The sequence below is a fragment of the Diadema antillarum genome, unplaced genomic scaffold (assembly GCF_040938485.1).
Source record: "Diadema antillarum isolate AM-2024a unplaced genomic scaffold, OU_Dant_1.0 scf00000087, whole genome shotgun sequence".
Classification (NCBI taxonomy): Eukaryota; Metazoa; Echinodermata; class Echinoidea; order Diadematoida; family Diadematidae; genus Diadema; species Diadema antillarum.
The window spans coordinates 251,511-274,706 of NW_027270976.1; the positions used below are offsets into that span (position 1 = coordinate 251,511).

Below are 23,196 nucleotides of genomic sequence, written 5' to 3' on the forward strand. Positions count from 1 at the left end.
CATGAAGAAACTTGAAACTACATTCAGCAATGTACCCGTACTCACTCATAACACTAACTTATCTCTGTCACTTATGGTTCTCTCTCCCCTGAGGTTCCCAAGGGTAGCACTGTGCCTATTTGAACCAAGTTTGATCTCATCCCCCTGGGAATGCTACCTGCCAAGTTCGGTGAAAATTCATCAAGAGGTTTTCAAGAAAAAGATGAAAATGTAAAAAAGTTTCTGCACAAAGGACGACGCACATCGGATGCTGGACTGTAAATGATTGCAATAGCTCACTTGAGCATGTGGCTCAGGTGAGCTAAAAATGAAAAGGAAGAAAGGAGAAGTAAATGAATTGTTAAATAACCTTTTTCTTATTTTGAAGTGTTGTGCAAATCACTTTTTTGAATGATAAGTGATTAAAATGTAACCTTTCATGTGAAATGTAGTTGGAGAACAGATTGCAAAATAAAAAGAATGTACCATATTTGCAGGTAAACTCAGCTTAACAGGTGAACTCTGCCCTTTGTATTGGCGTCGTATAGGGGCTGAGTTTACCCGTCTGGTCTGGCCAAGTTTACCCACAAATACAGCACTGTGTAATTGCTTAGTGACACATTGCCAAGCTGTCATGACCCACCCTGACAGTTTGAACTGTCCACACAGTCCTCTTCATCTTGGCCTCCAGCATCCACCACCACCTCTTCCTCCTCCTCTTCCTCTTCTTCCTCCTCCCCCTCATCAATGACGATAACATCATTGTCTAGAATGGAAGCCTGAGTGGCAGTGATGGTGGTGGTTGCCTCTCTACGGCCGAGAACTGGAGTGGTGAGCGATACATCTGTCGTTGAATGATGATCCACACTCTGTGATGTAGTAGGAGTTGACGGTCTGGTAGTAACAACCGGTCTGGTAGTAACAACCTCTGGAAGCCCTCTAGTGGTGTACACAGGGTCAGTCTCTCTATTCACAGATGTAGTTTTAGGTGTATCTGCAAATGAACATAAGGTGAGATACACAGTGACAAAAAAATATTCAATGTTACTCACAAACACTAATACACTGTACCACTGTAAACATGCTACTGATCATATAGTAGCAGAGAATTAATCAACAAATGCTGATACTGCAAAGAAATCTCTGCAAAAAAAGAAGAAGCATTAATTTGACTCTTCTTTTTTAATTCTTCTTCCTTTCCAGTACAGTCCACCAATGAGGTGTATCATCATACTTAAGAGTGATGTGCAGTGTGCTATGCAATTACTCCATAAAAACTAACTACGTGCGAGTAGAAACCATGCACCCTTCTAATGGACTCTCATATAATTTTCTAAGAAAATTACCTGGAGAACATGTTGGCTCACTGTTCCTTTGTCTGGTACCTGGTAGCTCTTCCCCAGCCTCATTGACACACCAACAGTACCTAGCCTGACCTTGGTAGCATTGGACCTCGGAGTAGGAACCATCACTGTCACATTGTGGGATATACAGGTTGGCTTGTGGGGATTCTCTGGCTGCTTCTGTAGCTTCCATCTTATGCATCTGGCAAGTTGTTAAGACTGAAAGTAACAAATAATTGTCCTTGAATAATTTTGTTTCCACTCATCATTCAACAATCTTACATTTGTAGGACATGACACTTGTTACTATTGTTGGGACGATAAAATCTGTTAACCCCCAAATTTCAAATGTTCAGAAGAGCGAAAAAACATGACAGCCAAGCACTATAACAAATGGGATAGCCTTTCCTTTGACATGGTGACTTCATTTTGAGGTGAGACAGCTAGGATTTGGGCAGGAAATCACTTGACTGATTATCTGACAATTAATCCAAAAAAGTAATTTTCACCAAAATTTGAGATACACACAAGGTCTTTTCACCCTGGCAGCAACATTATACATATATCTTTGCACTAATATGATGTCATAACAAGTTCTTAATTGACCAAATAACAAGGGAGTATAATAAGCTTGTCATTGTTTATTTTCTCTGATCTTTTTTTCTAGAGACAATGTTTTAATCACTTAATTTATGTCCCTGCTCAACAAGTCAGTGTCTTAACTTGCTAATGTCAGTGATGGAGCCTTGACAAGCCAGAAGAGAAAGCTTGGACATATAAGCCTGTCTGTAATTTGCCACAGTGACTCATGAAAGAAAACCAGATTTGAATAGAACGCAGGTCATACATTTAAAGGCTGTTTCAATATACTCTTCAGTCATGGCCTTGGTCATAGTTAGGCCTTTATTCTAAGAAGATAATGTATTTGTAATGTTATATAATGACAATTGTGCTTAACAGTGGATGTCCATGAAATGAGAAAGGTTCTCAAATGCGCATCATTAACTTCCAAATATAATAGCTACATTTATAAGCATTTGAAATCAGATTAAAGTGATAGTTATGCTTTTGACTGATAGAGGTACATAATATTATCTTCTGCCAGACATCATTTTTGATTCAGCTTTGTATTAAATAAAAAAAATAACATAGATTGTATTGAGGCTGCATTTTCATGAACACATAAATTGCCCAATCATTTCAGGGCAACTTGCAAAAAGAATGAGGTTCAGATCAGGTGTTGACATCATAATTAGAGATTAACTTTAAGGTATTTTTTTCGAAATTTAGTAGATATTTAACTCTTATTTAAGTATTGCTAACCTCTGGTTGCTACACCATCACACATCCTAGGCGTAGCCTCTTGAGGGTCAACATCAACAACAAACAAGACCTGTCCACTGGTTTGCTCCACACACAGACATCCTCTCTCTGTGTGACATTGCAGTTTGGCAAACAAGCCTTGAGCAGTACACTGAGGCATGTATTCCCAGTCCCTGATTCTTGCCATCACTTCCCGGTGGGCAACAAAGCACACACTGTCCATAATACCTGCATGTCCAAAAAAAAAAAAATCCATAACTTCAAAATACAGATAAAGCCAATCATAATGCAGTCGGTAGCACCACCAATTTTACCTTGCTAATGCCGACACTTTGCTGTAATCATATCAACAACAACAACAACAAAAGAAACCAGCTAAATACTGGTATTGGAAATAATATAAAAAAGGGAATTTCACCTCATTAGAAATGGTACCTCATTGTGAGCAAGATTGGTATAACTGGGTTTCTTTGTATTCTTTTTTTACTCAATTTGCAGCACACATTAAAGGTCCTGTTTACCTTTGGGAACAATGATTTAATGCATATGTGTAGGTCTGTTGTACCACAAAACATCCTATTATATAATGTTTTCAGGATAAAGCCTAAAATATAAGGAGATATCTGTATTTTTCTCAATAAACCGTAACTGTAGACGGTTTAGTCTGGCAACATTTTCATCATAACTATTGTTCACATTTTGTATATTTAACAATACTTAACATCGATTTTACCAATTCAATGTTTACAATGGTTGTTTCTATTCCTAAATCACATTTTAGAACACTATTTTAAAGCACTAATGCTGAGTTTTTGTTTCGTCTGCAAATGGTAAATTATGCCTTTAAGATAACTGCTGTGATCACATGTATGTTTGCAAGATTTTGCAACATATTCTATACAAGATACTGAATAATGATTGGGATATCTTTCTAATCAATAGATTTCTGTGGCAATCATAACATGAGAAATATTATGGAAAGCAGAAAGTAAGGCAGATGTCTGACATTACCATCACAGTTTGGTCGATCTTCTCCTGGAAGTGTCCTGGTGAAGTCAATCTCCTCCCCGTTTTCATTGACACACCAGCAGTAGTCATTATTGCTGCCGTAACACTGCATGATCTCATACTCTCCACTCTCAGTGCACTGAGGAACATAGCTGCCTTGTGCAGAGCGCCTATGTTGCTGGCAGAGAGTCATTTCACTAGGGTGTTGGGTGGTGGTGGTAGGCTCCAACTCCCTCACATTACCAGCACTGTTCTCATAGACTGCAAATGACAGGTTGGTAAAATTCAGAATTTAGTACACAAGGAAAAAATTTAAATGGTCTTTTAAATCATATCCATTTTCTTTAGCAAATATATTTTTTGAAATGAAAATAATGGTACATGATATCATGTATTATGTTAAAAGGGGACGCAAGGATCTGCTGTTCATCCTAGAATGATATTCAAACCAGTCTACAGTAACCACCCAAGGGAGACAAAAACATTTGCCTTTATAGACATGTGGCCACTACAGATGGGTTTTCTGACATTTGTAAATATATCACATAGATGTATATGTGTTATCATATGTAGGACCCTATAATACGTACTTACATGTTTAAGTATTTACGAGTACTTATACATAAATGAGTTGAAGTGTTTCGTAAAATAGCACAATTTTGCATATTGAATAATGCCATTATTGATCACATTCTTCCGGGCACACAATGATTTCACACCAGCTTGTAAACATCAAGCAAGCTTTTCACAAGTACATTCTAATTTACTTAAAACATTATGCATAATTATGCCCTATTGTGTTTGGACAGTGTCATATCAACAAACCAGCATTTTAGACCTGAAAGAAGGAATATAAGTATATGTGATGCAATCCACAAGTACTGGTAACACCAGAGTAATGGCTTTCATAACACAATGCACTGTGTCTCCATGGTAGGAAATCACTAACTTCAATTCTTAAAAGGGGATAGAACCAAGTTCTCACTGCATTGCTGTGATTCTTGTGTGCTAATTCAACCACTCATTAAACTGTCTTACAAGTCCTAATGCCCCAGTCACATAGACATCCCGGACCACCCCGGACAACCCCGGATCTGATCCGGGGAGAGATCGATGTTGACGCCGGGAGGCCAACAAGGCAACTTTTGGAGGTCAAAAACATCCGGCGTCATCCGGGGATTGCCGTGTTGGCAGAGCAATCCGGGGTGGTCCGTGTGGCTGCCGTGTAGCTGCCATGTTGATCCGTGTAGCTGCCGTGTTGATCTGTGTGTAGATGCCGTGTTTGTCCGTGTAGACGCCGTGCTCTTCCGGCCTTGTCCGTGTAGCTGCCGTGTTGATACCATGTGTACAGTCATACCAAAATCCCGGATCTCCCCGGATCTCCCCGGATGTCCACGGATCTCCCTGATCACCATATAGATCCTTGAACATCCGTGTTTATATGTGACTGGGGCATAAATTGCAAAATATTGTGCTTCTAAAGCATATGGTGTATATCATTGATACGTATAAAGATAGACAGAGAGGGGGGGGGGGAGATCTACTTTCTCCTCCCTCCCCCCCCCCCCCCCCCCCCTATCTCTCTATCTCTATCTATCTATCTATCTATCTATCTATCTATCTATTTCTCACAGTCTGTTCTACCACAAACTGACCTGAACAGTCGGGACTCTGAGTGTGCAGCTTTCTGGTTATTCTGCTGCCCTCTATCTCTTCCCCAAAGTCAGTCACACACCAGCAATCCCCAGTACGTGGTGGACATTGAAGAGGCTCAAAGGATCCATCAAGCTTGCACTGAGGTTGATCCTCCACACCAGATGCCTCAAAGAGTGCCCTCATTCGCTCACAAAGAGTTTTGCCTGTAAATTGCAACATCTACATGTTAGCACTGCATTACAGTTATAAAAGACATCATATGGTTTTTATTTAGAACTGATTAAACTGCACATGTGAGTCTTCCTTACTAATTCATCACAGTTTTTTTTTTAATTATTTATATATATATACATATATATATATATACTTTACTCACAGTATACATTGACAAATATCCCACACTTTACACATCAGTCAGAATAATACCTCTTTTTTCGCATGAAAACTACCTCCCCTTACCTTCCACATAGCAGGCATTCTGACAGTCCAACTCAGTCTCAAATCGGTTCTGATTACCTTCACAGCCACCATAGACAAAATTCTTACATTTGCCTTCCCTGACATCATAGTACCACATAGGGAAAGAGTCTTGACAAGGACCCAAGTCTGCAGAAATGGTACACTGATCTAGATTGGGAAGAGAGATGTTTAAAGGTTTAGTCAGAAGTTTAGAAGAACATTTACATGTTGTTCTATTTTCCTTTCAATCAAGTGTCTGACATATATGCTGCATATACTATCAAAGAATATATGCTTCAGAGATAAGTGACTTTCTACTTTTTCATGTTACATATCTTTTCATGACAATTAGTAATTGTAATATCAGTACAACTATCATTTTAATTATTACCTCCGCCAAGGGAGGAGGTTATGTTTTCATTACTGTTGGTTTGTTTGTTAGTTACACGTAGTTAATTACTAGTACTAGTTAGTTAGTTTGTTGTTTGTCCGTGTGCAAAATAACTCAAAAAGTTGTAAACAGATTTGGATGAAACTTGCAGGGAAGGTTGAAAATGACACAAGAAACAGATGATTAAATTTGGGTAGAGATCCGGAAATTTTTATGGATTTTATGAAGGATTTTCGGTATTTTGGCAGGTAGGGTCAATGAACTTGGGAGTTCAAGTTGCACATTTTTGAGGTTTTCATACGCGCACTAAAGTGCGTGCCCTAGTTTCTGCTAGGGCAAGGCGAGCCGCGCAGCTGAGGGTTTATGACGTAACAAAGGCTACATGTATGTACACCTATGGGTGGAAGTCACTGATCTCTATGGAAGAGCCAAAGACCTTTTCCCCAGTGATGGACAGGAGAAAAATCTCTTTGGGAAGAGCAAGATCATCGGTGGAAAGTAGCTGCTTGGCGGAGGTCTGTGCTCTCAGAGGGCTTTTCTAATTTATGAATGTTTATTTTACCATCCCTGTGATCATTATAAGGTATAGTAGTAGCATTTTTGAAGGATTACTATTTCATTATCAATATCATCATCATTCATTTGGCATTCCATCAATATGAATATGCATATACATTGATAGAATACTACAAGTTTCTATCCCAGCATCATATTCTACATATGCCAGTATTGTAAAGATAATTATATAAGACAAGTTTTTTATCTCGACATTGTTAAAATATGTATATACTACATACAAGTTCCATGCCAGCATTGTCATAATGCGAGTACACTACAATTTTTTCCCCAAACTATGTCAAACTGTGAATATGAGAGTTTCCAGCCCAGTAATGTTGTTAAAATGTGATTATGATTTATGTTTCATTTCCAGCATAATTGGTTTAAATGTAAGTAAACAAGTTCCATCCCAGCACTGTCAAAATGTGAGTTCACTACAAATTCCTTTTCCAGCAAACTACAAATTCCATCCGATATTCAATATGAGAACATACCACAAGTTCCATCCCACCATATTCAAAATGTGAATATACTACAAGTTTCTATCGCAGCACTGATCCTGTCCAAATGTGAACTAACTACAAGTTTCTTTCTCACATGCTGTATGTCTCGCTATCTTTCCAGAGGGAAAAAGAATATGTGTTTCATATGAACCATCCATGCATTTTCTCACATACATGTTTATCCAATCAGAATGTCATGTAGAAGGTGTGCCTATTAGCAGGATGGTCTGCCTAATCATACTTCTATTGACAGCCATGCTCATGTGCCATCTTTCAAAATTATGGGGAAAATATTTCTTGTGATGTGGTTGGATACATCTAATAAAAACTCCAGGAACATACATCAAGACGACTGTGTATAAAAGTTACAAAGACATGAAACTTTAAGAAGAAAGGATTACCTTGATACAATAATGTACCTGTTTTGTCATTTGACATGAGTAACTGATACTGTAAAAGTGGTTTCTTTCGCGGTGGTTTCATTATCGCGCTTTGAGGTTGAATCGTGAATTTAACATCACGCGATAATGTTTTGAACTCGCCGCTTGTTACAATGCTATTGCGCACATGCACACACGAAGATTTCGCGCATTGAGTGTATTGATGGTCAACACACACTGATACCGCGCAAAAAAGGTACAAGCATGCTATAAAGTACTCGAGAGACAGGATTTCAGGTATAAGCCTACATTTATTTTCAATTTCTATTCAATTAATAAAAGAATAATTGGATCACAGTTTGGGTTTTCATGTGCAAAATAAAACAGTTTTTGCCGACTGTGAATTCACAGATTTTGCCGACCGCGAATTTAAACACACGCGAAAAAGTCCACACTGATGAAAACCGCGAAAGTATCTGTACGCGAAAGAAACCACTTTTACAGTATTGCAAAACTCACAGTAGAGCCCGACAATGACATAAACTTCTTGAATAATGCACTGGGTGATTTCATGTTTGGTGCTGGTGCTGATGATGGGTTAAGCTTTTGAACATCTGCCTTAATTGGTGGTCCAACATATATGACCACGTGTATGGAGGTGATACCAATCATAACTATTAATCCCAACACCTAGTGTTAATAGCAGCAAAGTCTGCAGCATCAGGGGAATAAAAGTTTTTAGATTTGGTTCATTTGAAAAGCACAACATACCAGTACAACTACCATAATTGTTCTGTTTGGAGGAAGAAGGATTAAAATGCAACAAAGCTTTTAACCTTCCTCAGTACAATTACAGTTGTATCTTGACTTTACTACCATGCATAGGTTTACATGGCCACATTTAGTATGCTTGTTTATGTTTCATGAGCTAATACCTGCACATGCTATGCATGTAACTATAACTTGGGTGGAATGACGTGTATCCAAGAACTCAATCGCAATGTGGGTCTCATTTGTACCAACACCAAACTTGAAATGACAAATTTGATATAAGGGCTCCATGTGCATAGCCAATGGGGAAAAAGCACACAAATAGCCAAGATAAATTGTGGCATGCACAACATTCTTAACTAGTCCTGACACAAACTACTTGAACAAAGTCATGATTTTCAGGTCAATATGCTAACATCACCCGATATCAACTGTAGGAGTACGTGTATCACTGCCTCTTAAAATGTAATCACCCAATGTGACAATCATCCTAAGTCACTCACCATACTTGGATATGAGTGGTAAAGAGCCAATCACATTGACATTACATCGCTCCTCGCATGATCGTTTGTCAAGAAAGCGATTCTGGTTACCAAGACAACCAGAATACTCAAAGTCCTCACACATCCGAGAGTTTGGGTTAAAGAACCACCTGACTTGGGAGTCACGGCAACCACCGTAATCAGGCTGCAGACCACAGGGATCTATGAAAGGTAGAAATTAACACCTCATTAAGCATTTGCACATTAAGTATACTAGAATACCCAACAATAATTTTTCAAACCAGTCACTAATAGTACTGATACTTTGATATAATCAAGACAGGTATACACCTGATGAGTGTACTATGTTTAGAGATAGTTTGATTATTCCTTCAAAGTGGTTGCTATGGAATGTGCAAATCACTTTTTGTGTGCACAGAATAAAGAGTGGGTGAGTGCATTTCAACAAACTTGAACTTCACAGTTCCTTTCCTCCAGATGAACGTTACCAGAGTTTCAACTCTCTACCACTTATCTTAGTTGGATAGGTAAATCTGATTCGGAAGATTCATATTATCATTACATGTATTATCATACCTAATTTATAACTGTGTTGTTTACAAACATGCTTCCTTGTTTTTCCCATTCAGAAAGAACTGGAAAAGCAACCATGAAAATAGCCATACATCATAATATCAAGCTATTCTCACCAGCAGTAAAGGTTCCACAGGCAATCTCACAGTCTGTATGTGTCCTAAAGCGATTCTGGTTGCCACGGCAACCACCATATACAAATGTCTCACAGCTGCCTGATTTCTGATTGTAGAAGAAGCTCTCAAACTTTCCTTTACAAGGTCCACTGCTGGCTGGCAGAATACACATTTCTGTTTTGTTCAAATAAGACAAAGTGCGGCAATGAGTTACATATCTAATTCATAATGTTTATCAAGAGTACCAGTCTTTGAACAAAGCTTTGTTACAAGTATTTTTCTTTGAAAAAGTCTCCTGCTATATAAGCTACATTTGCATTAGCTTTTACAATGTATTCAAATCTGTCTACTTTTAATGGTTCTTGTCCTGTTCAAATCTTATCGTAATTTTGAAGTGATCAAAATGTTTCATTTTTCTGTGGGTCTCCCTCATTAGCTAAATGTGAACAAAACTGGGATAGCAAGCAAAAAAAATAATAAATAAATATGTGAATAAATAAGATTAAAAAACTGTACTTCTCAAGGTATCTGCAAAGGTATCTGTATACCGTGACTAGAAATGTCGCTATGGCGACTGGTATGCCTCCGCCATAATGCATGGTTCTCCGAATAGGTCTATAGCACAATGTCTTGACAATGTGTGATGACAGTTTCACATAACTGGCAAAACACTAAAATGACAGGTTTGTCACAAATGCATTGAGTGTTCACTTTCCTTGAACTAGGTTTATTTGGATGAATGGCTATACTGTCTAAGAGTGCAGGTATTTGGGGATTTGAGGAATTGTTCCCAACTTTTGACCCTTTTATAAGTTTAAAGAAGAAGTGAAATTTAGCACTTTCACTTGACCTTTGACCTTTTGGCAAGAAACTTCCAAGAGAATCTGTATTGGATAATACATGCATACACGAAGTTTCAAGAAAAAATCCTGCTGGCATTGCATGGATAAAAGAGAAATAATGACATTTTGATGAATTGACCTTGACCTTTGACCCCTGACCTTGAACCCATGACCCCTAAATTCCCTACGTGATCACTGCCAGTCAGTACATGCATATATACTAAGTTCCATGAAGATACCTTGAAATATTTGTGAGATATGGAGAAAAAAAAGCGAAATTTTAACATTTTCACTTGACCTTTGATCCTTGACCTTTGACGTCATGACCCAAAGCTCTCTCTGGGGTATCTTTATTTGGCAGTTCATGTATACACCAAGTTTCAAGAAAATACCTTCAGGCATTGCATAGATATAGGGGAAATAGTGAAATTTTGAGCATTTGACCTTGACCTTGTGCATGTGCGCCCTAAAGTTGATAGGCACAACTTCGCCCACTCATACATATACATGCCAAGTTTCATTAGGATACCTCTAACAGCTTTTTCGATACGCTGTCCACAAAATTGATTACGGACGAAAGGACGGACGGACGGACGGACACCCCGAAAACATAATGCCTCCGGCGACACTTCGTGGCAGAGGCATTAAAAATGCATTTAATAATGAGTGCTCTGATCTCTCCTTTATTACCTTGATTAAATATTTTGGGGAAATTGGGCAGGATACATATGAAATCACATAGGTAACACTTTTTATAGATGATTAAAAAGAATCAGATTGTTGTTTCAACCTCACCTTCCTGTGGGAGTTGAGTATGTTCTCCAACACATTCATTCTTACAGTCCTCTAAAGTGTCAAAGAGATTTGCATTTCCTCCACAACCACCATACCAGAACTGGATACACTGCCCATAGTTGGTATCAAAGAAATACTTGACAACCCAAGCACGGCAGATTCCTGGGTTTCGAGGAAGGGAACATATATCTGCATGGGGGGAGGGGGAGGGAGGGAAACACATTCAAATAGTGTAAATCACTTTTTTTTAAATTGAAAGAAATGGACAATTGGAATCAGAACATGGCATGTTCCAAATGCCTACAAATGATGAATATCACACAAAATGTCAATACATTAAGTTTTATCATAATAATGATGCACATGATGATTACATGTAAGTTTGACAATTTGAAGATAGTCATTTATTTGTGTACATACAGTCTCAGTTATCCGTATGATTGTATATTTGAAATCAACAAAATACAGGAGAATCCAGAGATGCCAAGTTCAATAATATTTTCGAGTGAGATTTTCATGACTTGGCGTCTCGGCGCGCGCGCATGCGTGCGAACGAGGGAGCAAATCGACTGAGTAGGGGGAGGGTGCTTTTTCAATTTTTGCCTCCTAATGGTGCTATCTGGTGCATACATAAGTGAATATTTTTTACTTATTTTGAAAGGCAAAAGGGAAATATACCTTTAATTGCAACTATCACTTTAATCCTTTGAGCTATGTGTGGGAAAAGTGGGTGTCATGCGGGAGATCGTGAGATGGACCCTAAATGCGTGAGTCTCATGCAGAATGCATGAGACTTGGTAGCTCTGGAGAATCAAACAACTTGACTTCTGTGGTTGAAAACAAAGTTACATATGACTTTCATGATTCCTACTGGAAACCCTAACAGGGCCGGGGGGGCAGAACCTGCCCCCCCCCCCCTCAACGTTTCGCGCTATAATTCTGTAACGCGAAGAGGCCTTTTCGCGAGGCTTCTTGACTTTCTTCATTCAAGTCTCGCGCAACTTTTGAGACCAAATTTGCAACGTCCGCGCATACTTTTTTGAAGCCACGCCCATTTTTGTAACAGCATGTCGCCCCAAAACGGGCACAATTTTGTGATTTTGTGTACATTTCCTATGGAAAACAGTGCTCTAGCTGTCTTGAAAGTCATAAAAACCTGATTATTTTTACAATTAATCATTTTCATTGATTAATTTTATGCTGATTATGGTAGAAAAGTAGTCAGTGACAATTTCCAATAAAAAAACAAAGAAAACACAAAAGTTGAAAAACAAAGAAATACATTAGAAATTCTGAAAACAATAGAATACACAAGAATTGAAATGAGTTTTGGAAGTTTTTGTGATGTAAAATTGTTGAATATGCTAAAACAGATTTACAGACCAAACAGTAGACTCTCAATGCTTTTAATAAGGCTAAAATATGATCTTGAGCTTAATTTGCATAATTAATTAAAATTAGAAATTGATTGTTTCAAAAAATCGTATGACACAATCTTGTAGATTATGACGTTGGAGTCACGCATGACAAATTTTGTCGCGATCGCACCATCGATGGCCAAGATCTCGGGGGGGGGGGGGGGGGGGGGGGGGGGATCCGCCCCATCCGGTTTTAGCATCTAGCCAAAAAAGCCCGGCCTGATTAGGGTTAAAGTCTTATGACGTTTAAAGTCACACTTCAAAAGAATGGCAGTTTTTAGCTTCAAAATAAAGTTAGATATTTAGCTTCAGACATGATATTGTTACATACCTCCTGACTTTGTGACTTTATCAGGATATCATGCCCACACAGTACATATGCAAAGTCCTGGCACTTTACATCTCAATTTGCTAAGCTTTTCACAAGCACTCAGTAGGCCTAATTCAGCCAGACTTGATTAAGTAAGTAATCAACAAGCCCACAGTAATACTGGTAACAACATACCTTCATTCAAAAAGAATTTTGTACATCATGGTGACACAATACGTGATGATGGCTGCTATTATAAGTAGCAAAGTGCCCATTATGAATATGAAGTGACAGCATCTTTCTTTTACAATGTCTGGTTTTGATCCCCAGGCAGATATCTTTTGGCAAATAACCAAATCTTTCTCTGGACTAGTCATCTAATGTTGGATTCTACACTGTACCTTGTGAGTCCTCTTGGGGGCAGCCTTCATTATTGGGTCCTGTGGCTGCCTCTTCCTGGTTTGGACAGCACCCAAATTCAGACAAGTCACAGCCAACAGTCTGGGTTTCCTCTGCAGTCAGCTCCTGGTTGGAAATATCTCTGCATCCCTCAAAATTCTCTCCCTTGGCTGGAGTGATGCCATCTGGGCAGCACTTAAAGATTGTCTCTTCACAGTCACTGGGGAGTCAAGGAAAGCCATTCATTTCACATGTGAGGTCATACATCTGAGTGCAATTACATCATGGAGAATACACAATACAGGGAGTCTATTCTCCATCTACGTACTACAAACATATGCGTAAGAAGCCACATGTCACTGAATTAGTTACTACAGCCCGTATCATTGATACCTATGAAGAAAAAAAAATAATTGCAAAAATGTACAAGTAACTCAACGTTTATATCATTTTATATCTATTAACTCTCAGTAATTGTATCTTGGTAGGACAACAGTATCAGTGACATTGATCAGAGTCTGAAGTACAGGTATACTGTAAAAGAGATGGTACAGTTTTTGTTGAGATGGGGCTTCAGTTTTCCAACATTTTTGTGAGATAATAAGGAACATCTTATGAAATATGAAAGAGCATATAACTCTAAGAGGAATTCAAAGTGTATTTGATGAAAATTGAGTTTGAAATGACTGAGATATCCAAAACAAAGCAATCCTATCAAAAGGTGGGACCTACCTTTTATTAGGATCACTTTCTTTAACTTTGGTTTGAACATCTCAGCCATTTCCAAACCAATTTTCATCAAAAACACTAAGAATTCCTCTTAGAATTGTCTACTCTTTAACATTTCTAAAGAGTTTTTTTTTAAGTATTGTGCAAAAAGTCAAAAGCTGAATCCTCATTTCAACCAATACTATACGATCCCTTACATGTCCTCAGCAACTGGAAAAGCTCAGAAATAGATAGTTATGTAATGTGAATTAACTAGAGGGAGAAATGATACAGTATACAATTTACATCAATAGCACAATTTCTATCAGTTTGACTCTGGTACCCCTAATAGACAACATTAAAACATTAAAAACTAGAAATGTCGCTACGGCGACTGATGCCTCCGCCATAATGCATGATTCTCCCAATAGGTGTATAGTACAATGTCTTCACAATGTGTGATGACAGTTTCACATAACTGGCAAAATATCGAAATAACAGGTTTATCAGAAATATCTTGAATGTTCACTTTCCACGAACTGGGTTTGCTATAATTGTCTATTAAAGAGTGCAGGTACATATATTTGGGGAATTGAAAATTTTTACTTAACTTCTGACCGACCTTATTATAAGTTTATGCATTGAGTATAATTTTCAAGGTATGAAGAAAGAGTGTAATTACAGTACAAAATATATCTTTTTTTTTTCATTTAAACCTAACCTTTGACCCTTAACCTTTGACCTTTGACCTTCTGGCTGGAAATTTCCAAGAGAATCTCCATTAAGTAATACATGTACATATATTAAATTTTAAAACTAATAATGCAATCACTGCATATACTAGTATATGAGGGAAATAGTAACATTTTGAGGAGTTGACCTTGACCTTTGACCCCCTGACTATTGACCCATGACCCCTAAATTCCCTAGATAATCCCTGCCAGTCAGTACAAGCATATGTACCAAGTTCCATGAAGATACATTGAACCATTTATGAGAAAAGTGATATTGCAACATTTTCACCTAACCTTTGACCTTTTGACCTTTGACCTTATGACATGAAACTCTCTCTGGAGAATCTTTATGCAGTAGTACATGTCTACACTAAGTTTCAAGAAAATAACTGCGGGCATTGCATAGATATGGGGGAAATAGCAACATTTTTAGCATTTGACCTTGACCTTTTGACCTTTGACCTCTTGTCAATGTCACTAATATCTACTCAACTAATTGTCCCATCATACATCATCCTTGGACCAAGTTTGGTGAAATTTGCTCCATACAGTCTTGAGTTATCGCGTAAACGGATAAATTTCATGATTTGACCTTGACCTTTGACCTTTGACCTTCAGCCGATTTCACCTAAAATCTAATCAAATCATTGCCCCATCATACTTCATACTTGGACCAAGTTTGGTAAAATTCCAGTAAATATTACTCAAGTTATCGCGTAAACGAAAGCGGACGGACGTACGTACGGACGTACGTACGGACGGACGGACGGACGGACGGACAACCCGAAAACATAATGCCTCCGGCACCACTACGTGGCGGAGGCATAAAAAACATGTTTACAATGATCACAACTAACATGTTATATTAATGCAAAGGCTCAATAAAAGTGTAGTCATATACAAGTTGGAAATATAAATTTCTAGAGCTGTAGATAGTTTAATCATGCCTAGACTTGGTCTAAGGAGGTGCACATTTTAGAACCCGTTCCACACCTTGTGGACAATTTGCACAAAAATTCTGGAAGTTTTATGGAATATGAAAGCCTCCATGCAAGACAACCACAAACTGACCATTCAAGGCTTTATGGTAATGAAGTTAAGATGTGATACAACTCTAATATTTGTAGCCATAGATATAAACAAATTGAGAAAATTCAATGTGTAAATGAAGAAATGACAGAAAAAGGAATATCAACTTACATTGCTGAAAGTTCGGGAGATTTCAAACATACAGGAGATAAATGGAAGTCGTTAGTTTGATATTTGAGTGTGATTTGATGAATATGGCATGAAAGACACGGGCGCAATTAGCAAAGCATGGATAAATGTACACATTCATACACGCAGACACACATACACTCATTGTTTATGAGTATGAAATGCATGTACCTTGTATGTGTACAGGAGAAGTAGTAGTATTAGCATATATAGGATTGGAAAAGGAATGATAATGTATTAACCAGCAAGAAGCAATGAAAGCAATTGCAAAAGCATAGAGAAAAATGTAGGCCTATGCATACACAACCACACATACATACCCACAGTGATGCATACACACATACATATGAAATGATGGGAATGTATGAAAATTAAAAACAATATTTTATTGCAACTGATTGACAAATTGCCCTACATCAACGTAGGTAAGCACTGAATTGATCAGTGTTTTAGTAGTAGCCATTATAAAAAATCATGGGCGTACATACTCGAGCAGGATTCGAACCTACGACCTCCTGATCACCGGACAGGCGTCATCTCCACTAGACCACCGAGCTTTCGCCCGACAGCAAGTGTTGGTTCTAATCCTTATAGCATGCAGCGGGTACTGCGTAATTATTCAAATTCATTAGATTCTTCCGTCGAGGTGTTTTCATTGCAACTGATTGACAAACTGCCCTACATCGACGGTTTTATCATGGCTACTACTTAAACACTGATCAATTCGGTGCTTATTTACGTCGATGTATTTAGGGCAATTTCTCAATCAGTTGCAATGAAGACACCTCGATGGAAGAATTTCATGAATTTGAATAATATCATCTTATACTAATCACACATAAAAAAAAAGAAATGTCACCATGACGACTGCCTCAGCTTTTTTGTACTTTTTCTCCAAATACATTCACAGAACATCTTAATGATGTGAGACAATCATGGTCTCATAAAATGATCGTCAAATAATCGCTTTCTTTTTATGCCAATTTTCATGACAATACTTTACGTATGGACAAAAATAGTGAAAGTTTAGTCTTTTATCTCTTGACTTTAAACCCCTTGGCCAAATCTTTCCCCACAGAATCACTGTGTGTAGTATATACATGAACAGGCTTATAAAGTGTATACATTAAGTCATTTCCAAGGTATACCTCTCTGTAAGGAAATAAAGTGCAATTTCACCACTAAGCAGTGCAATCATAGCAATTTAACCCACATTTGACCTTGACCGTATGACCTCATGACCCCAAACTACCCATGAGAATCATTGTCAGGCAGTAGATCTATGTATATGTTCTAAATTTTCATGAAGATATCTCAGGCTGTATCTGAAATAGGAGAAAAACGTAAGATTTTTACATTTTCACTTGACTTTTGTCCTTTGATTCCACGGCCTAAATCTTTCTCTAGAGAATCTTTACCAAGTAATACATATAAACAGTAAGTTTCGTGAAAATACCCTCATACATTTCAGTGATATAGTGGAGGAAATAGCAAAATTTTAGCTTTGACCTTACCTATGACCTTTGATAGGCACAGCTTCATCCACTCATACGTACATATACACCAAGTTTCATTCATATTACCTTCAGTGGTGCCTAAGGTATACACTGTCCACAAAATTGACTAAGGTCAGACTGAAGGACAGACAGACAAACAACCCAAAATATAATGTCTCTGGAGACACTTCATGGTAGAGATAGGCAAAGCACAATCACACAGAGAAGAAGCAATATAGCCATGTAAAACAAGGCAAGTGCCTAAATGTGTCTTGCCCATTTGCGTAGAAGAAATTAATGTTTTTTAACTTCCGGAAGTTCATTGACCCCGCCTATGACCTTTGACCTTGTGGTGACCTTCAACTCCCGAAGGATATTTACCAGCTAAGTTTGGTCTCAAACAGACATGGGGATCAAAAGTTATGAGCCATAATCAAACTCGCCTAAAAAATTTAACTTTTGGTCCTAAAATATTGTTGACCCATGTCTGTGACCTTTGACCATGTGAGGACCTTCAACTCTCCAAGGGACATCTACCATCCGAGTGTGGTCACAAACGGACATAGGGATCAAAAGTTATGAACCATAATCGAAATGCGCTGTAAAAACTTAACATTGGGCCCTAAAAGTTCGTTGACCCCTGTCTGTGACCTTTGACCTCATGGTGACCTTCAACTCCCCAAGGGACAGCTGCATCAACCATCCAAGTTTGGTCACAAACAGACATATACATCAAAAGTTATGAGCCATAATCGAACGTGCCGTAAAAATTTAACATGGGGCCCTAAAAGTTCATTGACCCCTGCCAGTGACCTTTGACCTTATGGTGACCTTCAACTCCCCAAGGGACATGAACCATCCAAGTTTGGTCACAAACAGACATATACATCAAAAGTTATGAGCCATAATTGAAATGCGCCGCAAAAACTTAAAGGACAAGTTCACCTTCATAAACATAAGGATTGAGCGAATGCAACAATATTAGTAGAACACACCAGTGAAAGTTTGAGGAAAATTGGACAATCGATGCAAAAGTTATGAATTTTAAAAATTTTTGTGTTGGAACCGCTGGATGAGGAGACTACTACAGCTTGTGAGTCATATGCGTACAACAGTATAAAGAAAATGTAAAGAAAATTCAACATATTTTCACCTTTTTCGCATAATAAAAGAGCACTTGACTTGCCTCTTTCTAAAGGCAGGGGGAATAATATTACCCATAACATTTGTCGGTAACGAGTCGGGGGAATGTGTACTTTTTTCAAAACATGACATTTTGTGAAACTCTCTTTATATTTTCTTTATATTGTTGTACGCATGTGACATCTAAGTTATTCACAGACTGCAGTAGTCTTCTCATCCAGCGGTTACTGCACAAAAACTTCAAAAATTCATAACTTTTGAACGGATTGTCCGATTTTCCTCAAACTTTCAATGATGTGGTCTACTAATATTGTTACATTCTCTCAATCCTTATGTTTATGAAGGTGAACTTGTCCTTTAACATTGGGCCATAAAAGTTCATTGACCCCTGCCTGTGACCTTTCACCTTGAGGTGTATTTCATGTCTAGTGAAATGTGTAACTTTGCATAACCACTCTTCCCTCCAAGTTTGATTGAAATTGAAGTCCTCAGTAGAGATTTATTTAAGTTTTTGTAGCATTACGGACGGACAGATGCCGCAGGCGATCCCTCAGTCTCCCTGCACCTCCGCTGGGCTCAACAAAAAGCACATGTGAGACACATGATATGGAAGAGAAAGAATTTATTGCAGCAGCACTTCTACACTACTGTTAGAGAATGCACTTTTATTAGTCATGGAACTTTATTGTAGAATTAAAGAAGCTGAGAATATCCTCTGTTCAGGCCACAAATATACTGTTATGCAAAAGCCACGTGTGATGACTGAGAATATGTGGTAGAATTAAGTCTTAGCAATGTGTTCACACATTGACACATGAAAATGAACAAATATGAAGTTCTAAAGTTAAACAGGAAAAATGGCAAAGATGTAACATAATTCAGGTGTGATGGTACATATTTGTAGAGTATATACTGACATTATAATGATAGCAGAGTTGAGAGGAGAGAAGTATAGTGGGCACCTCACTGGATGGTTCCACTCAACTCACCTACAACCCTGCTGGAATGGACCTCCTGCAGTAGTAACTCCATCAGGACAACATCCAAACTCACTCTCCTCACAACCTACTCCATTGGATGTATCTTGCAGTATCACTAATATAATCACAATCAGTGTTTCCAGGGATACATAGAATAAGAAACAAACAGAAGAGGGATCCAAAGGTAAAACAGAATCATTAGAATGCTGTCAAAAACAAAGATTCAATACACATTTTGGCATAGTTATAAGCAGAGGCTCTACAGGATTTATATGTCCATCTGAAGTGATTCAATAATAATTGAACTCTTTTAAGTTAGATTCCATTAGCTCAACCCTTATCCAATGTTACATTATGCTACAAACACTTCCAAAAACACGGCATTTCAGTAGGATTCATAGCATACTCTGATATCACTTTTACACAGTATCCTTTGAAAGGGTTTGTGATAGTCACACAAATCTTTAGTTGCCTACCATTACAACTGGTTGAATATATAAATGTTTCACTATATTTGTTTCTATATTATGACACAATATTTGTTTTTATCTTCATTCTTACAACAATCAAAAGGGAGTGTGATCATGGACCATTGAAGGTACAAAATCTTCAATTATTCTGAATGATAAATACTACATTGACACAAATGAAGTTTTGTACGATATTTTAGTGTCATTACCAGCAAGTCAGCTGTAGTTGAGGAAGAAACATTCTTGAGAAGTCAAATTGATAGATAATGGTCACTTCTTGGTATAGTTCACCAATCGAAAGCAATTTAGTCATAGTTCCCCCCCCCCCCCTCCTTGCTGAATGACACCACCACAATGTAAATACAAAGACACTGCAGCATTCCAAATCATAAAGACATATGAATTCTACAAAACATTAAATATTTGAAAACAAAAGAACTACTTCACTGCTATGTACCTCAGCAGCATGCCAAGGTGTTAGTTTGTTTGATTAGTAATGGAAGTATTGTATGAGACAAAGCTACACTACTACTGTTCATAAAACTATGGTCTGTTATGAAGCAGGTGAAATTACTGAATTGCAATTATATCAAATCAAATTATGTATAAAGCTGTGATTCAAAATAAACTGTCTCATAATACAGATGGTAGAAAATTGTCATGGAATAGAGTGTGAAATATGCAGTGATACTATACATGGCGCAACTGTTTCTCATATTTCATAGAATATCTTACTTATAGCTTTCAAGTAGCCATGACATGAATACAGTACATGGAACCGATGATCCTACTACATTCCTGCCTTTTCTTCCACATTTCCTTCAATCATCATGACAAGCCACCATCAAACCACTGTATGACCCACCAGAGTCTTACAGAGATTAAAATGAATTAAAGCTTGTTTACCTGAACCAAGACATCACAGTCAAACTGAGATTGACATCACATGCATGTATCAGACATGTATTAACTGTAAAGAGCATTTTGTAATAATGTTCACTCTGTGCATTGAAAATGGTCTTAATTTCTAAAAAGATAACCATCACTTGACTGCAAGTCAAAATACAAGGGAAAATGACAAGTGTGAGGAATAATATGACAATCCAACTGTCACACTTCTTATGAAATGTCAACATATTTCTTGAGAAAACATTGAGTTATCTTAAGACATAACAAGTATATGGTGGTCTTATGCATAATACAAAGAAGACTAAGTTGAATTCGTTGAAAAATAATCCTTCATCAAAACCTAGTTATTTGTATATGAGAGGTAGATACAGGAAATCAACATCTGATCACATGATAAAGACCATTTACTCACTGTACAGAAAACAAAAGTCCTGGTAATTGGAATTAAGTGAAGTGAAGAATGACAGCTTATAGGGTGTGTACAGTTCTGGTCGAGGTGAAGATTTAGCTTTTAACATTTTGCGAGATATTCAGAAACCACTCTATGAGATGTCAAAGAGCATGCAGTTCTAAGGGGTATCAAAAGTTTATTCGATGAAAATTGGTTTTGAAATGGCTAAGATATCCAAAAACAAGGTGAAACAAAGAGATCCTAATAAAGTTGTGGCATGTCGCCTTTTATTATTAGCACTATTTTGGATATCTCATCCATTTGAAAACCAATTTTCATCAAATAAACGTTGAATCCTTCTTAAAATTACATGCTCTTTCATATTTCGTAAGAGGCTTTTCATTATCTCACTTAGGAATGTTTAAAACATGAATCCCTACCTCAACCAGTACTGTACAGTCCCTTTAAGCCTAATAATGGATGGCATATGTGTTTTAAAGGGGAATCCAGTCCAAATATAAGTTAGTCTGGTAAAAATAGTAAAATCTTACGAGTTCAATGGTAAAAATTTGACTGAAATCGATGAAAAATAAGGAAGTTATGACACTTTTAAACGTTTCTAATTTCTGCAAAACAGTTTTTGTATAGTGGATATGAATATGCAAATGAGTGAGCTAACCATGTCACAACCTCACAATTTTCCATTGATCCTGTAAAAAAAATGATGAAAATTCAATGTTTCTGTAGTTGAAATCTGAAACATGATGTCATTCCTGATTGAATAACTCGGAATAGTGAACAGTTGGATATACCAGGATTTGAGCTTTGGGTATTATTGCACTTGAATGAAAAACTGGAAATTTCACAATTTTATGTACAAATTATATGGCAAGTTGTGAAGGTATGACATGCTCACTTTGCCATTTGCATATTCATATTGACTGTTCAAGAACTGTTTCCTGAAAAATTAGGAAATCTTCAAAATGTCATAACTTCCTTATTTTTCACCCGATTTTGATCAAACTTTTACAGTTGAACTTGTAATATTTCACTCTTTCTTATCACACTAACTTATATTTGGACTGGATTTCCCCTTTAAGTTCAATGAACCTAAACATCTTGGTCAACACCATGAATTAATGGACTGGGCATACCGATTTGGTATAAAATAGTTTATTGCATGCGTCAGAAAATTCTTACCAAAAAGAATCCTGACCTTTGTGTGTGTGTGTGTGCGTGAGTGTGTGTGTGTGCGTTCGTGCGCGCGTGCACTTACGCATGTAATAGCCTGATATTGTCCTACTTCGATTATAGCTGCACAATCTGGGATTTGTGCTGAGTGCAAAATGAACAAATGACACATATTACAGAATCAGTTTACAAGAATAACCCTCCAAGTTGATATCTGTACACCAAAGAAAATTTTTTATGTCAGCCAGATTGGCAGTCAGTTAGAAAGGAGACTTTTTGTCTAATATCTTGAATAACCTAGCACCATCATATTTACAATATATCAATTCACCAGAGATAAAATCTTTGTCAAAAGAAATAACAATCCTTTCTATTTTGAGACACCTACAACAAAATACTACAACAGATCATTTCACATACAGGCATCTTTAGAAACAATAATCAATGAATAATCAATTCTTACAAAGCTTTGATGTGTTTAGAAAAAACTTTTAAACTAATAAGTCTGAAAATTGACAAATTGATGCATTTTCATTTTATGTATTCAATGTGTCCTGCTAATATTCTAATAAATTTTGTTGTTTGTAGAATTACTACTTTATTGTTTTTATGTTATATTTTCTAGTTTT

The 23,196-nt window shown here is 37.4% G+C and overlaps 1 protein-coding gene across 1 annotated transcript in view; it reads right to left on the minus strand.

Moving 5' to 3' along the window:
- The window catches only part of LOC139718029 (papilin-like), a 151,538-nt gene that overhangs the window by 9,421 nt on the left and 118,921 nt on the right, over positions 1-23,196 (minus strand). The window contains exons 16-26 of the mRNA XM_071629519.1: positions 19,616-19,721; positions 13,330-13,547; positions 11,201-11,389; positions 9,564-9,737; positions 8,875-9,075; positions 5,769-5,936; positions 5,309-5,512; positions 3,657-3,914; positions 2,646-2,873; positions 1,326-1,541; positions 623-973 (exon numbers count right to left, since the gene is read on the minus strand). Of these exons, the coding sequence (XP_071485620.1) occupies positions 623-973; positions 1,326-1,541; positions 2,646-2,873; positions 3,657-3,914; positions 5,309-5,512; positions 5,769-5,936; positions 8,875-9,075; positions 9,564-9,737; positions 11,201-11,389; positions 13,330-13,547; positions 19,616-19,721 (2,313 nt within the window). The remainder of the gene's footprint in view (positions 1-622; positions 974-1,325; positions 1,542-2,645; positions 2,874-3,656; positions 3,915-5,308; positions 5,513-5,768; positions 5,937-8,874; positions 9,076-9,563; positions 9,738-11,200; positions 11,390-13,329; positions 13,548-19,615; positions 19,722-23,196) is intronic.